A 14,898-nucleotide genomic window follows, 5' to 3' on the forward strand; every position below is an offset into this window, starting at 1 on the left:
GCGCACACGAGGAGGAAGAATTTACCCTCTCCAGGGCATCAGCCCATGTACCGTCTTCGATCTGTTCCCCCAGTTCCCCCTCCCACTTCGTTTTCAGCTCCTCTACTGACGCCTCTTCCACCTCCTGCATAAGCTTGTAGATATCGGATATCTTCCCCTCCCCGACCCAGACCCCCGAGAGCACCCGTCACTCACCCCCCTCGCGGGGAGAGCAGGGAATCCCTCCACCTGCCGTCTAGCAAATGCCTTTACCTGCAGATATCTAAACATGTTTCCCAGCGGGAGCCCAAATTTCTCCTCCAACTCCCCCAGGCTCGCAAACCTTCCGTCGATAAACAGGTCCCTCAGCTGTCTAATGCCCGCTCTATACCATCCCCGAAATCCCCCATCCATGTTCCCCCTTAACGGAGCCTCCATCGAGCCTCCCACTTCTCCCCTATGTCGCCTCCACTGCCCCCAAATCTTGAGGGTAGCCGCCACCACCGGACTCGTGGTATACCTCGTGGGAGGGAGCGGCCACGGCGCCGTTACCAGGGCCCCCAGGCTTGTATCCCCACAGGACGCTCTCTCCATCCGTTTCCATGCTGCCCCTCCCCCTCCATCACCCACTTACACACCATCGACACGTTGGCCGCCCAGTAGTACCCCGAGAAGTTGGGCAACGCCAGCCCCCCCCCCCATCTCTACTCCGCTCCAAGAAGACCCTCTTCACCCTCGGGGTGCCATGCGCCCAAACAAATCCCATGATGCTGCTGGTCACCCTTTTAAAAAAGGCCCTAGGGATAAAGATGGGCAAGCACTGGAAGAGGACCAAGAACCTCGGGAGAACCGTCATTTTGACGGATTGCACTCTGCCCGCCAGCGATAGCGGCACCATGTCCCACCTTTTAAATTCCTCCTCCATCTGTTCCACTAGTCTGGTGAAGTTAAGCTTATGAAGAGCCCCCCAACTCCTGGCCACCTGCACCCCCAGGTACCTGAAACTCTTCACTGCCCTCCTGAAGGGGAGCCTCCCAATTCCCTCCTCCTGATCTCCCGGGTGCACTACAAATACCTCGCTCTTTCCTAAGTTCAGCTTATAGCCCGAGAAGCCCCCAAATTCCGCTAACAGCTCCATCACCCCCGGCATTCCCCCTTCTGGGTCCGCCACATATAACAGCAGGTCGTCCGCATACAGCGATACCCGGTGCTCCTCCCTACCCCGCACCAGACCCCTCCACTTTCCTGACTCCCTCAACGCCATGGCCAGCGGTTCAATCGCCAGTGCAAAGAGCAGGGGGGACAGGGGACACCCCTGCCTGGTCCCACGATAAAGCCTAAAATACTCCGATCTCCTTCCATTTGTGACAACACTCGCCATCGGCGCCGCGTAAAGCAGCCTCACCCATTTGATGAATCCCTCCCCAAATCCAAACCTCTCCAGCACCTCCCACAGGTACCCCCACTCAACTCTATCAAACGCTTTCTCTGCGTCCAGCGCCACCACTATCTCCGCCTCCCCCTCCACTGCCGGCATCATGACAACATTGAGCAGTCTCCGCACATTCGTGTTGAGCTGCCGCCCCTTGACAAATCCTGTCTGATCTTCATGAATTACCTCTGGCACACAATCCTCTATCCTGGTAGCCAGGATCTTCGCCAGCAACTTAGCGTCTACGTTAAGGAGCGAGATAGGCCTATATGATCCGCACTGCAAGGGGTCCTTATCCCGTTTTAGGATCAAAGAGATCAGTGCCCGCGACATCGTCGCCCCCCCCCACCTCATTGAAAGTTCGCACCAGCAGGGGACCCACCAGGTCCGCATATTTTTTGTAAAATTCTGCCGGGAACCCGTCCGGCCCCGGGGCCTTACCTGACTGCATTTGCCCGATCCCCCTGACTAGCTCCTCCAACTCTATCGGCGCCCCCAGCCCCTCTACCAGCCTCTCTTGAACCCTTGGGAAACATAGCCTGTTCATGAAGCTCTCCATTCCCCCTCTCCCCATCGGAGGTTCCGACCGGTACAATCCCTCGTAAAAGTCCCTAAAGACCCCGTTTACTTCTGTCCCCTTCTGCACTATATTTCCACCCCCATCCTTCACTCCCCTAATTTCCCTAGCCGCATCTCGCCTATGGAGCTGATGCGCCAACATCCTGCTCGCCTTCTCTCTATACTCATATACCGCGCCCTGCACCCTCCTCCACTGTGTCTCCGTCTTTCTGGTGGTCAACAAGTCAAAATTGGCCTGTAACCTGCGCCGTTCTCCCAGCAACCCTTCCTCCGGTGCCTCCACATATCTCCTGTCCACCTCCAGAAGCTCTCCCACCAGTCTCTCCCTCTCCTTCCTCTCCCTCCTTTCCCCGTGGGCCGGGATGGAGATCAGCTCCCCCCGGATCACTGCTTTCAGAGCCTCCCAGACCATCCCCACCTGGACCTCCCCCGTATCATTGGTATCCAGATACCCCTCAATGCTTCTCCGAACCCTCTTACACACCTCCTCCTCCGCCAGCATCCCCACATCCAGGCGCCAGAGCGGGCGTTGGTCCCGTGCCTCCCCCATCTCCAGTGCGGGGCATGGTCCGAAATCGCTATGGCCGAATACTCTGCATCCTGCACCTTCGGGATCAATCCCCTGCTCAGGACGAAAAAGTCTATCCGGGAATAAACCCTATGGACGTGAGAGAAAAGGGAATACTCCCGCGCTCTCGGTCTCCCAAACCTCCAGGGATCCACCCCTCCCATCTGGTCCATGTATCCCCTCAGCACTTTGGCCGCCGCCGGTCTCCTACCCGTCCTTGAACTGGACCGGTCCAGTGTGGGATCCAGCACTGTGTTAAAATCTCCCCCCATGATCAGGCCCCCTGCCTCCAGGTCCGGGATGCGGCCCAACAATCGCCTCATGAAGCCAGCATCATCCCAATTCAGGACATATACGTTCACCAGCACCACCTTCTCTCCCTGCAGCCTACCCCTCACCATGATATATCTGCCATCCTTGTCCGACACCACCTCAGCCGCCTCAAACGCCACCCTCGTCCCCACTAGAATCGCCACCCCCCGGTTCTTCGCGTCCAATCCTGAATGATAAACCTGCCCCACCCACCCCTTCCTCAGACGGACCTGGTCCGCCACCTTCAGGTGGGTCTCCTGGAGCATAGCCACGTCCGCCTTCAACCCCCTTAGATGGGAGAACACCCTGGTTCTCTTAACCGGCCCGTTCAGCCCCCTCACGTTTCAGGTAATCAGCCGGATCAGAGGGCAACCCGCCCCCCTCCCCCGCCAACTAGCCATAGCTTGGCAGATGTTCGCCCCAGGCCAGCACACCCCGCTCGACCCGTTCCCCATGGTGATAGCGCCTCTCCTCTTCCCCCCCGGCCCCCATCGGCTCCTTCCTAGTCGTTCCAGCAGCAACCCGGTATGCTTCCCCCCTCTCCCTATGGGTTTGGATGGAAATCAACTCCCCTCTAATCACCGCCTTCAATGCCTCCCAGACCGTCCCCACTCGGGCCTCCCCGTTATCGTTCGCCTCAAGGTATCTCTCAATACACCCCCAAACGCTCCCGGCCACCTCCTCATCTGCCAGCAGCCCCACCTCCAAGCGCCAGAGCGGACGTTGGTCCCTCTCCTCCCCCAGCCCGAGGTCCACCCAGTGCGGGGCATGATCCGAAATGGCAATGGCAGAGTATTCAACATCCTCCACCCTCGAAACCAGCCCCCTGTTCAGGACAAAAAAAATCAATCCTCGAATAGGCCAGCTCGTGGGAGAAAAACGAGTACTCCCTGGCCCTTGGCCTCGCAAACCTCCAGGGATCCACCCCTCCCATCTGATCCATAAATTCCCTCAACACCTTAGCCGCCGCTGGCCTCCTACCCGTCTGGGACTTGGATCGATCCAATGGGGGATCCAGCACCGTGTTGAAGTCCCCCCCCATGATCAGGCCCCCCACCTCCAGGTCCGGAATGCGGCCCAACATGCGCCGCATAAACCCAGCATCGTCCCAATTTGGGGCGTAAACATTCACCAACACCACCCGCTCCCCCTGCAGCTTACCACTCACCATCACATACCTCCCACCACTGTCAGCCACCACATTTAACGCCTCAAACGACACCCTCATTCCCACCAGGATCGCCACCCCCCGATTCTTCTCATCCAGCCCTGATTGAAATATTTGGCCCACCCATCCCTTCCTCAGCCAAACCTGGTCCGCCACTTTCAGGTGTGTCTCTTGGAGCATGGCCACATCCGCCGTCAGCCCCTTCAAGAGCGCAAACACCCGGGCCCGTTTGACCGGCCCATTCAACCCCCTCACATTCCAGGTCATCAGCCGGATCAGAGGGCTCCCTGCCCCCCTCCCCTGCCGATTAGCCATAACCCATCCCCTGCCCACCACTGGCCAGTGTCCCCCGCTCGGCCAGCTCCCCACGGAGGCAACTCCCCCCCCCCCCCAGCACCCTCCAGCTCCTTCCTGGCCATTTCAGCAGCAACCCGGTACCCCCCCCCCCCCCCCCCCAAGGCTATGATCCCTCCTAGCCGCGCCCCTCCCTTCATAGCACTCCCGTGAGCCAGCTAACTTCTGCTGACCCCGGCGACTCCCGCCATACCTCCGACCCCTCCCCACGTGGGATTACTCCTCCTTCGTGCCCATCAGCAGGTCCCCCCCCCCCCCCCCCGCTCTTGCGCGGGAAAATAACAGCCAGCAACGGCCCGCGCTTCTCAGCCCTGACTCCGCCCCCATCATCCCACAGCGCGGGAAACCAGAGAAAAGCCCGCGCTTCCGCCCTGCCCAACCCCGCCTCCTCTAGGGCAACTCCCATTGCCAGTCCCCCCCACCAGCTCCCCGCACTCCCAGTTTACCTCCCTGCCCGAACCCGTCCACCAGACCCATACAAAAAGACATAACGACATCGCCCCACCCACCCTAAAGCCAACCCACATCTTGCATTAAACAGAGAACCCCCCCCCCCACCCACTCCAGAGCAAAAATCAAACGCAATTACATTATCATACAAAATCCCCCATCTTGGACCCTCAGTTTGAGTCCAGTTTCTCGGCTTCCACAAAGGCCCACGCCTCCTCCGGGGACTCAAAATAATGGTGCCGGTCCTTGTAGGTGACCCACAGACGCGCCGACTGCAACATGCCAAACTTCACGCTCCGTCTGTGGAGCACCGCCTTCGTCCGGTTGAACCCGGCCCTCCGCTTAGCCACCTCCGCACTCCAGTCCTGGAAGATCCGTGTCCTCCCACTTGCTGCTCCGCTCCTTCTTGGCCCACAGGAGCACGCACTCACGATCAACGAACCGGTGAAACCGCACCAACACCGCCCACGGCGGCTCGTTCTGCTTGGGCCTCCTAGCCAGAATTCTGTAGGCCCCCTCCAGGAAGGACCCAGCTCCCATCCACGAATTCAGCATAACAGCCACATAGGCCGCCAGGTCCGACCCCTCCAGCCCCTCCGTGAGGCCCTGGATCCGCAAATTCTTCTGCCTCGACCGGTTGTCCAGCTCCTTGAACCGCTCCTGCCACCTTTTATGGAGCGCCTCGTGCATCTCCACCTTCCCCGCGACGGCCACGGCCTCATCCTCCCTTTCGGAGGCCTGCTGCTGCAGCTCCTGGATCGCGGCCCCCTGGGCTGTCTGAGTCTCCATCAGCTCTCTGGTGGTAGCCTTCAGCGACTCCAGCAGCTCCACCTTAAGCTCCTGGAAGCAGCGCAGCAGAGTCGCCTGCTGCTCCTGAGCCCACTGCCTCAGCTCCTCGAGGGCTCAGGCGGCCGCCATTTTGTTTCTCTTCCCCCGCTTTTCCAGGGTCCGGACCATAGGACCTTAGGGATCTACTCCAGACCCCTTCCCATGTCGGGATTCGTCGATGAAGTTCCGTTGGGGGCCCTGAAAAGAGCCCCAAAGTCCGTTATTAGCGGGAGCTGCCGAACGTGCGGCTTAGCTCCGCATTGCCGCCACCAGAAGTCTCCAATTGAAGGCCTTAATGAACAAGTAGTTACCCCAGCAGCTCCGGTACAGAATGACTGCTGTGGGTGAAACACAGACTCTGATGCTCTGCCTGCTGGGCGGAACCAGCAGGCAGGTTCTACCACTCATACTACAGTATAAGGTACATGCCCCACCTACGCACCGCGATACCCCTAATATAGCCTACCACAAAGATGAAAAGCCTGTCCCTTCTTTCAGCAATATTCAAGTTCTGTATTATCATATGGCTAATTAAATATTGGGAATACTGTACTGAAGCCATTATTTTCGGTCCGGACATCATACTCCGTTCTCGAACTACCGAATCCAGCCCTCTCCCCGGCAAATGCCTGTAACTAAATCAGACTATTCAAATCTTTGGTATCATAATTCACCCTGAGATGTGCTTTTGACTTATATTTGTGTTAAGACTGAGGTTGCTTATTTCCACTTCCGTAACATCACCTAACCTTAATCCCTCCCTCAGTTCATCTATTATTGAAACCTTCATTCATGCTTTTGTTAACTTTAGATTGACTATTCCAAAACAGTCCTGGCAACTTCTGCTGCCTGTGTCTTTAATTTGACATGATGATGTGTAACACACAATGTGGAATATCAATCTTTAGTTTAGTCAGCTGGTATAATGCTTTGGATTGTTTTTAAAAATAAAAGAAATAGCTAGAACTGCAAAGACATGGTATCTTCAAATGGCTGAAGAACACCTGACCTGGAAACTGGTCAAGTTTCTAGGAGCTTCTGAAAATTGATTACCATAGGAAACGTCCAGGAAGTTCCCTGATGGGCTTCACACCTGTCATCGTCTGAACTCTCTGAAAGCATAAGACTACGTGCCTCCAGAAACTGCCAGGAAGAAAGATGGACCAAACGAAAACTAATTATGCAAGGAGGGTGCCAAAAGCCCTTACCTGTTTTGATGGCATCTTGTTGGCTTTAAAAATTGGAGATTATATTCCTTAGTAAATGGGGCACGGTGGTTAGCATTGCTGCCTACGGCGCTGAGGACCCGGGTTCGAATCCCGGCCCTGGGTCACTGTCTGTGAGGAGTTTGCACATTCTCCCCGTGTCTGCGTGGGTTTCACCCCACAACCCAAAGATGTGCAGGTTAGGTGGATTGGCCACGTTAAATTGCCCCTTAATTGGAAAAAATGAATTGGATATTCTAAATTTTTTTTTAAATAATTAAAAAGATGTGCAGGGTAGGTGGATTGGCTAAGCTAAATTGCCCCTTAATTGGAAAAAATGATTTGAGTACTCTAAATTTATATTAAAAAAAGGAAAAATAAAATGTGTGAAGCTCTTGACTGTTGGTTTCAGCGAAAAGAGGCACCAGAAAATCCAGAAGAATGTAACATCATCGTCCCTATTATTCTCAAAATGGTTACATTTTTAGAACATCACACACAGAAAGAATTTTAATCAAAAGGAACTTTGAGTGTCATAGCATCCACTTTGGAAAAGGGTGGATTACAATTAAAAGATACTATCTCCAGAAGAAAAGCCAACTTACATCTGCTGCAACCCTCCTGGAATTTCAAGACCACTAAAGGACCATTGAAGTGTACTTTCCTTTCTTACGGACTTTAACTCTCCTTCACCCTGCAATTTGTTCAGTTCGGTATGGGTGTGTGTATGTTGCAGGATTTGGGATGTGCTTTTACCTTTTTAATCAATCTTATACCTTCAGCAGAACACAGTTTTAAACAATAAAACTAACTCCTTACTTTTTAAATCAAGAGATCTGACTGGCTTATTTCTTCATATAGTTTTACATACGGTCAAGTGCATGCTACACTAAAAAAAGTCACAACCTTCTTAAAAATTCAAACTTTGTTAAAAGCAACCTCAGCAGTAGAAAAGAGAGCTATTTATTCACCCCTTTAGACTTGCTCATAACAATTTTCATCAAATCCTGCTGACCTGCAATGGCACCCTGTCAAACATAACCTTGCTTTTAAAACTTTCATCCTTCTTTACAGATCCCTCAAAGGTCTCACACTTCCCAATCTCTGGAATCTCTTCCAACCCCATAACCCTTTGAGATGTTGGGTATCATCGAATTCTGGTCCCTTAAGCAGCCCCAATTTAAATAGATGGCTGTGCCTTCAGTTGCCTTGGTCCTCAGCTCTGGAATAACCTCCCGAAACCCCTCCACTTGTCTACCTCTTTTAAGATGTTTCTTAAAACAAACCTCTTCGAGTTGAGAACATCAACTTACGGACAGAAGGCTTTACCGCACCTATTTAGAAAGCTGTTGCATCGTTAATGACACCCAGCTCTACTACACCCAACCATTGAATCTAAATCGTTGGATCACTTTTAAAAAATAATAATAATAATCTTTACTGTCATAAGTAGGCTTACATTAACACTGCAATTATGTTACTGTGAAAATCCCCCAGTCGCCACACTCTGACGCCTGTTCGAGTACACAGAGGGAGAATTCAGAATGTCCAAATGACCTAACAGCACGTCTTTCAGCACTTGTGGGAGGAAACCAGAGCACCCGGAGGAAATCCACGCAGACACAGGGAGAACCTGCAGACTCCGCACAGGCAGTGACCCTAGCCGAGAATCGAACCTGGGACCCTGGACCCTGCTACCATGCAGCCATACTTGTCTGACATCCAATACTGTTGCCCATGTCATAACTCACACCAAGTTCCATTCACCCCTCACCCCACCACGTGCTTGAATTAGAAAAATCTTGATTTTCAGATTTTCATCCTTGTTTTCAAATTCATCTGTGGCTTCCTTCCTCCCTCCCTTTCTCCAAAATCTCTTCTAAGTGTATAATCCTCTTAGATATATGTGTTCTCATACAGGTCTCAGCAGTCCCGATTTAGTTCCAACATTGACAGCCACACCTTAAACTGCCTTGGCCCCCAAACTCTGCAAAACTCTCCCTAATCTACTCCACCCCACTTTCCTTCATTAAGATATTCCTTAAAACCAATCCCTGACAAAGCTTGTTTCATATTATGTCTTTACATGGCTCAGTGTTGAATGCTGTTTGATAACCCTCTTGGGAAGCCCTTTGGTATTTTTTAATCACATAAAGCCGATATATAAATACAAGTTGTTGTTTTCATTGAGGAAAGTACATTACATGAGGGTTTCATGGCAGAGGGTAGCGTAACACGAGAATTGCATTGCACGAGAGCTGCACGGTGGATGCAGGGGACTGTGCTGTCCAGGAACTGCACTATATCAGAGCTGCAGTGTACAGGGACAACGTTTTCTTTAAGAAACTGAGACCAGAACACCAATCCACAATTAAAACAGGAAGAAGACAAGATAAATTAAGGAGCAGTGATGAGATGACCCCTAGCAGGAGGGCAACTTAGAGAGTAGGCAGCACTGTATGGGGCTGATTCTAGAGGGCTGTTACCTCGCAGGAAGGCTCCACAGGAGATGGGGCTATGCTGCAAGAGGGAAAAGAACACTGCAGATCAATATGCACTCGAATGTGGCTGAAGCAAAAGAGGAACGCAATGCACCGTGTGCCAGCATTGAAAACTGAGAGAAAGCATACGATTTAAAAGGCCTGCTCCAGTAACCCATATAGGTAATGGGTGAAGCCAGACCGAATCTTCACAAAAGAGCTCTGGAAGCCTGTGTCGGATCGTAATGCACTGGGAGACAATCACACTCGCTTGATTCAGGGCTATCCATTTATTAAACCTCATCAATACAGGCTTATCAAATATGTATTATATAGATATATGTGTGTGTATGTATATATATATATATATATGTAAAAAGTCAAATTTTGAAATGTAAAACAGCTAACAATAAATCAATATTTTTTCTTAAATAATTTAACATTACATTCTTACAGCTGAGCTCTTCCATATCTCACAGTACGTAACCCTTCAGGTTCTGCAGCAACACCTTTGCACCCAGCAGATAATCGAGGAGCTAGTTTCAGGGTGCGCTGCTGGAAGTGGAGAAAATGTTCTACAAATCAGTGCTGGTCGACTGAAAGTGCCAGGTGCAAAGCAACTGGAGAGCTCAAAGGGTTAACCAGCAGCATTCACAACAAGGGCAATAAAAATGCTCACTGCTGTTTTCCCTTTTTTTTTGCAACATATTCCTGAGTAGCATGACAACGTGAATAGAATCTGAAGATTCCCCCTCCTCCTGGCTTATTCTCACTCTCCAAACATTAACGATTCCGGTGCCATTTAAATAGTCAAGCCCGGTTGGCACTTGCTTTCATTATGTTTACATCCCAAACTCACCTCATCAGTACCAGAACCACAAATAGGACAAGTCATTGCCACAGTAAACACAACGACCAGAAGCATCTTTCGGGCTAATATCGATTTACTGTACTAACTTTTTTTTCTGCTTTCAATTATTATTTCTTTAAACATAAAATCAACTGTTGCCCACTTTAACTGAACTCCTCGAAACAGCAAATGTGCATTAGTACATCAGGAACAGACACAGGAAATAAACTCCACCAAATATTTTGTACAATATGTGAAAGCTTACACTGAAATGTTGTAAAGGACTGCAGCCTACGACTGAAGACGGAAACCTAGTGAAAGTGTTAATATTCCTGCAGAAAGCTGTACAAAGCCTTATGCTCTCAGTGACCAGAAAGGTGTACAGTCAGCACAGTATCCCAATGTGCACTCTTTACAAAAGCCTCTCCACTGTGCAATATTCCAAAGCAGTGGATGCAATGCCCCAACCTGCTTGTTCCTCTCTTAATAGATCTGAGGGCTTTAAGTAGTCAATACGTTGATTACATTAAGGGTTCCATTTTGTCCCAAACCGCCAGAATACTACAACCAGCTCAAGCATCTCAAACCAGCTAGCAGAAATCTGGAACACTCTCCCCTAAACAGTTGTTGAAGTAGGGGGACATTTGAGAACTTCAAAACAAATTGATAGATTTGTATTAGATGCAGTTATTAAGGATTACAGAACCAATTGCAGGTCGACGGGGTTAAGGTACAGATCAGACATGATCAAATTGAATGGTGGAACAGACTGGAGGGGCTGTATGGTTTCCTCTAGCTCCATGACAGACCATTCCATTGAGCCCTTTGGTCATCATTTCCTCTGTTCTCCCAGACTACTTTGCACAAAGATGGGACACAGTATGGGCTGCTGTAAGTGGAATCTGCTTTGTGCCCTCAAAACATGCGGGCTGTCAGATGGAACAGGAATTGGCCCGTTTCCTGGGTTTGGGATCTCTCGACGCCTCATCTCCAGAGCACATGCACAGCGAGCAAGCTGTTTGCGACAGCCTCCTCAAACCCAGCCTGAAGACGCTGTTGGAGAGGTTATAAATAACACAGTTGCAGAAGCTGTTGCTGATGGCCAGCCACGTTGTCACGAAGGACAGTGAGGGGCTTTCCAGCACACGGGAGCTCTCGAGCAGAAAGTAAAGAATGTAAGGAAGCCACAGCACATAGAAGACGCTTGTAATCCGAAATAAGACCATTGCATAGCGCCGGTCGGGACTGGGCCCACCCTCAGCGGCTTCCATATCCTGGCTGGGGAAACGGGCACGGCGTTCATTAATTTCTTTGGTGTGCTGCCGACAGATTTTAAATATATGGAAATAGGTGAAGCAGACGATGAAGGCAGCTGGAGCGTACAGCAAACAGACAATGAAACCTGTGAAGTAAGCGTTGGTTTCCCAGGAGGTGGCGCACCATTCAAATATGTCTCCGTGATAGCCCGGCTTCTCCCATCCAAAGAATGAAGGCAAGAAAACTGTACAGGAGTATATCCATATGAGAATTATACAGATCCTAAGACGACATGGGGTAACCAGCTGGCTATAGGTGAGCGGTTTTGTTATGGCAAGATAGCGGTCAATACTGATACAAGCCAGGCAGGCCATGGACACACTCTTCAGGACTGAAATGATGTACCCAAACACCTGACAAGTCAAAGATTCCTGCATGCCTGTGGGATAGTGAAGAAGGGACAGTGCAGGAACCAAGCAGCTTACCCCTACAAGCAGGTCTGCATAGGCCATAGTCTGGATGAAGTAGCTGGTGGTGTAATGGTGAAGGAGCGGGGCGCAGTGAAACACGAAGATGACCGTCAGATTTCCCACTATGATCAGAACGGTCAGCAACACGATGATCACCGTCTCCAAAACACAAACATCAACTACGGTGTAGTAGCCAAAGCCCAGTGGACAAGCGTGATGACTGGACAGGTTGACCGAGGTGTTGTTCACACTCACAGCTCTCCATTCGGCCGTGGAGTGGTTCATGGCAGAGACGAGAGTGGGCTGCAGAGCACGGCGACTGGAAACAGCCAGCACGGCATCTATTCCTGCTGCAGCTCCTCCAGCTCACTCTGCTGCTCTGCCGCGTCACTCCACTCTTAAGGTACACTCCGGTTCACTCTCCTCCTCTGCCACACTCCACTTCTCTGGCTCACCCTCCTCCTCCCCCTCCAGACCGCTCTGCTCTGCTCCTTCGGCTCACTCTGCTGCTCTGGTTGCTCTCCGCAGCCAGCTTTTTCAAGCTGCACATGCCTCCTCAGCATCAGAGGACTGCTGACACACTTCGACACTGCAAGGCTGCTGACTCGCTCCCTCCAGAACGCTGCTTCCAGCTGTTTCTCGCAAGCTATTGTGTGCAGAGTGGGAGAGAGGGGAAAAGGGAGAGAGAGGAAGAAAGAGCACAGGGAGAAATCCACAAACCTTGCTGGACACCAATAGTAAGGTACATTCCTTTCCTCTCAAAAAGTCTCTTGAAACACTTTCAGCCTTTTGTGCAAAAATCCCTTGAGCTCTTCAAGCACTGCAAAATTGACCAATAAGTAAAAGGCTAGTAGACAAAAGATAGTGTAGGCAGCGTTCGTGGATAATTCCAAATCCCCAGCCTGCCAAAAACATTAATCAATGTTTCAGCCTGGCAATGGGGAGGCTAATGGTATAATGCAGCAATCTCCAGATTTCGGACAGAGTCCGGCACATCCATTGTGCGAGAGAAACAATCCTGTCAGTACCACATTTGTGCTGCTCCTGTTTGCTCCTCAGTGCTCAGCAGCTGCACCTGAGCCCCTCGCCTTTGATCCATCGGAACTGATGCGGAAGAATTCCAGCTACCTTGATTTCCTGAACCAGCAGCAGCAGCGCCAATGGCCATCGGAGCTGCTTCTTTTTTTCATTTTTGTCGCTTGGTAACAGTTACCAAGCACATGCCGGCTCACAGCCACTCACTGTAACTCTGCCCCAGACCGTGACAAATGGAAATAACATGACGGGACCCACCAGTTTCAGCCGTACTGCCCCGTAAGGCAGGTTAAAAAAAAAACAGGTACAAACGGAGCACAATGAATGGTGACAGGAGCAGCGAGTTTGAAGAGGTCGTCTGCACAAAGGAAAATCGCTGCACAAAGCCTCACTTTCACTGCACTAACCCTAATGTCAGCTGTAATACAATCAGTAAAAGGAAAGCTCCATTCATTATTCATCACACAAAAAGGAATCCAAGAAAACCTCTCATTATAAATTTAGTTTCCTACCTGCTTAATAACATTTGCATTTATATCAACAAGGCAATTGCAAACACCAAGAGTCTTACAGATAAAATGCTTCTCAAATGATGTATTCTGTAGGTCAGGTGGAAAGATTTTACAGAAGTCAGCAATCACCATCGCGAGCCACAAGCTTCTCCCCTCGTTTTATTTCAGGAGATTGTGTTAAGGCTGAGGTGAAGTGTAGGGGAAGAATATCCTGCTCCAAGTACTGCTCAAATAATAATGTGAACACAAAACTGAGCTGACAGAGACCCCCAACCCACAGATGGCTACAGTTAACCCATCCAAAAACTGCATGAGGGATGTGGAGGATTGAGTGATTGAGAGGAGGAGTGAGTGATTGGGAGGAGTGAGTGATTGAGAGGAGTGGGTGATGGAGAGGAGGAGTGAGTGATTGAGAGGAGGAGTGAGTGATTAAAAGGAGGAGTGAGTGATTGAAAGGAAGAGTGAGTGATTGAGAGGAGTTGGTGATTGAGAGGAGTGAATGATTGAGAAGAGTGAGTGATTGAACAGAGAGTGTGTGAAGGAAGTGAGAGAGGTGAATGGGTCGTCAGTGAGGGCACGGTAGCACAGTGGTTAGCACTGTTACTTCACAGCTCCAGAGTCCCAGGTTCGATTCCCGGCTTGGGTCACTGTCTGTGCGGAGTCTGCACGTTCTCTCCGTGTCTGCGTGGGTTTCCTCCGGGTGCTCCGGTTTCCTCCCACAGTCCAACGATGTACAGGTTAGGTGGATTGGCCATGCTAAATTGCCCTTACTGTCCAACAAGGGTAGATGGGGTTACTGAGATAGGGTGGAGTTGTGGGCTTCAGTGACGCGATGGGCCAAATGGCCTCCAGCATTGTAAATTGTATGATTCTAGAGAGAGGAGAACGTGTCAAAGAAGGACACTAACAGAGGGAAAAAGAGAGATGAGGGAGTGAATGATGGTGGGAGTAAGGGAGGGAGGGAGAAACCCAGAATTGGTGACGTTTGGAATAATTCCCATTGCTGGGCAGGTTTGAATTGATAACAGCCTCCCTTCCCCCACCGCTTCTAACAGCAGACAGTGTCCCTGTATACACTCCAGGCTTGGACAACTCACTGCAGCACTCGAGCATGGAGTAAGGTTTCAGTCTACCCGCCTCATAGCAATGGTAAAATTGGCATTTAACAGAAAAGAAAATCTGAAACAAAGTGGTTTCAGATATAACCATAATTTCTCTCTGTACAAAACAGCAAGTTATTTTAAGAAAAGGTGCTACCCTGCAGTTGCCATCCTTTCTAATCACTAATCACCCGATCTTTGAATTGCATCAGGTTCCTGATGTGTGACTAATCCATGAGAAGCTTCCTTACAGAAAGCGATGGTGGTTCAGATCAAACAACCTGGGCAGAGACCCTGAAACACTTCAATCAGAGGCAGG

General features: G+C 50.6%; 2 protein-coding genes across 4 annotated transcripts in view; both read right to left on the minus strand.

The window, feature by feature from the left end:
• Window positions 1-14,898, minus strand: part of rabgap1l (RAB GTPase activating protein 1-like) — a 698,291-nt gene that overhangs the window by 313,066 nt on the left and 370,327 nt on the right. The gene's annotated exons all lie outside the window — the stretch shown is intronic.
• On the minus strand, window positions 10,047-13,317 carry LOC119964996 (G-protein coupled receptor 52-like). Its single transcript, XM_038795183.1, has one exon. It carries the CDS (start codon window positions 12,215-12,217, stop codon window positions 11,138-11,140), a length of 1,080 nt encoding a protein of 359 aa, XP_038651111.1. The 5' UTR covers window positions 12,218-13,317; the 3' UTR covers window positions 10,047-11,137.

This window comes from Scyliorhinus canicula, chromosome 4 (assembly GCF_902713615.1).
Source record: "Scyliorhinus canicula chromosome 4, sScyCan1.1, whole genome shotgun sequence".
Taxonomy (NCBI): Eukaryota; Metazoa; Chordata; class Chondrichthyes; order Carcharhiniformes; family Scyliorhinidae; genus Scyliorhinus; species Scyliorhinus canicula.

Bases quoted from the DNA above. Each gene is read 5' to 3' on its own strand.
- LOC119964996 (XM_038795183.1), bottom strand. From the start codon at position 12,217: ATGAACCACTCCACGGCCGAATGGAGAGCTGTGAGTGTGAACAACACC.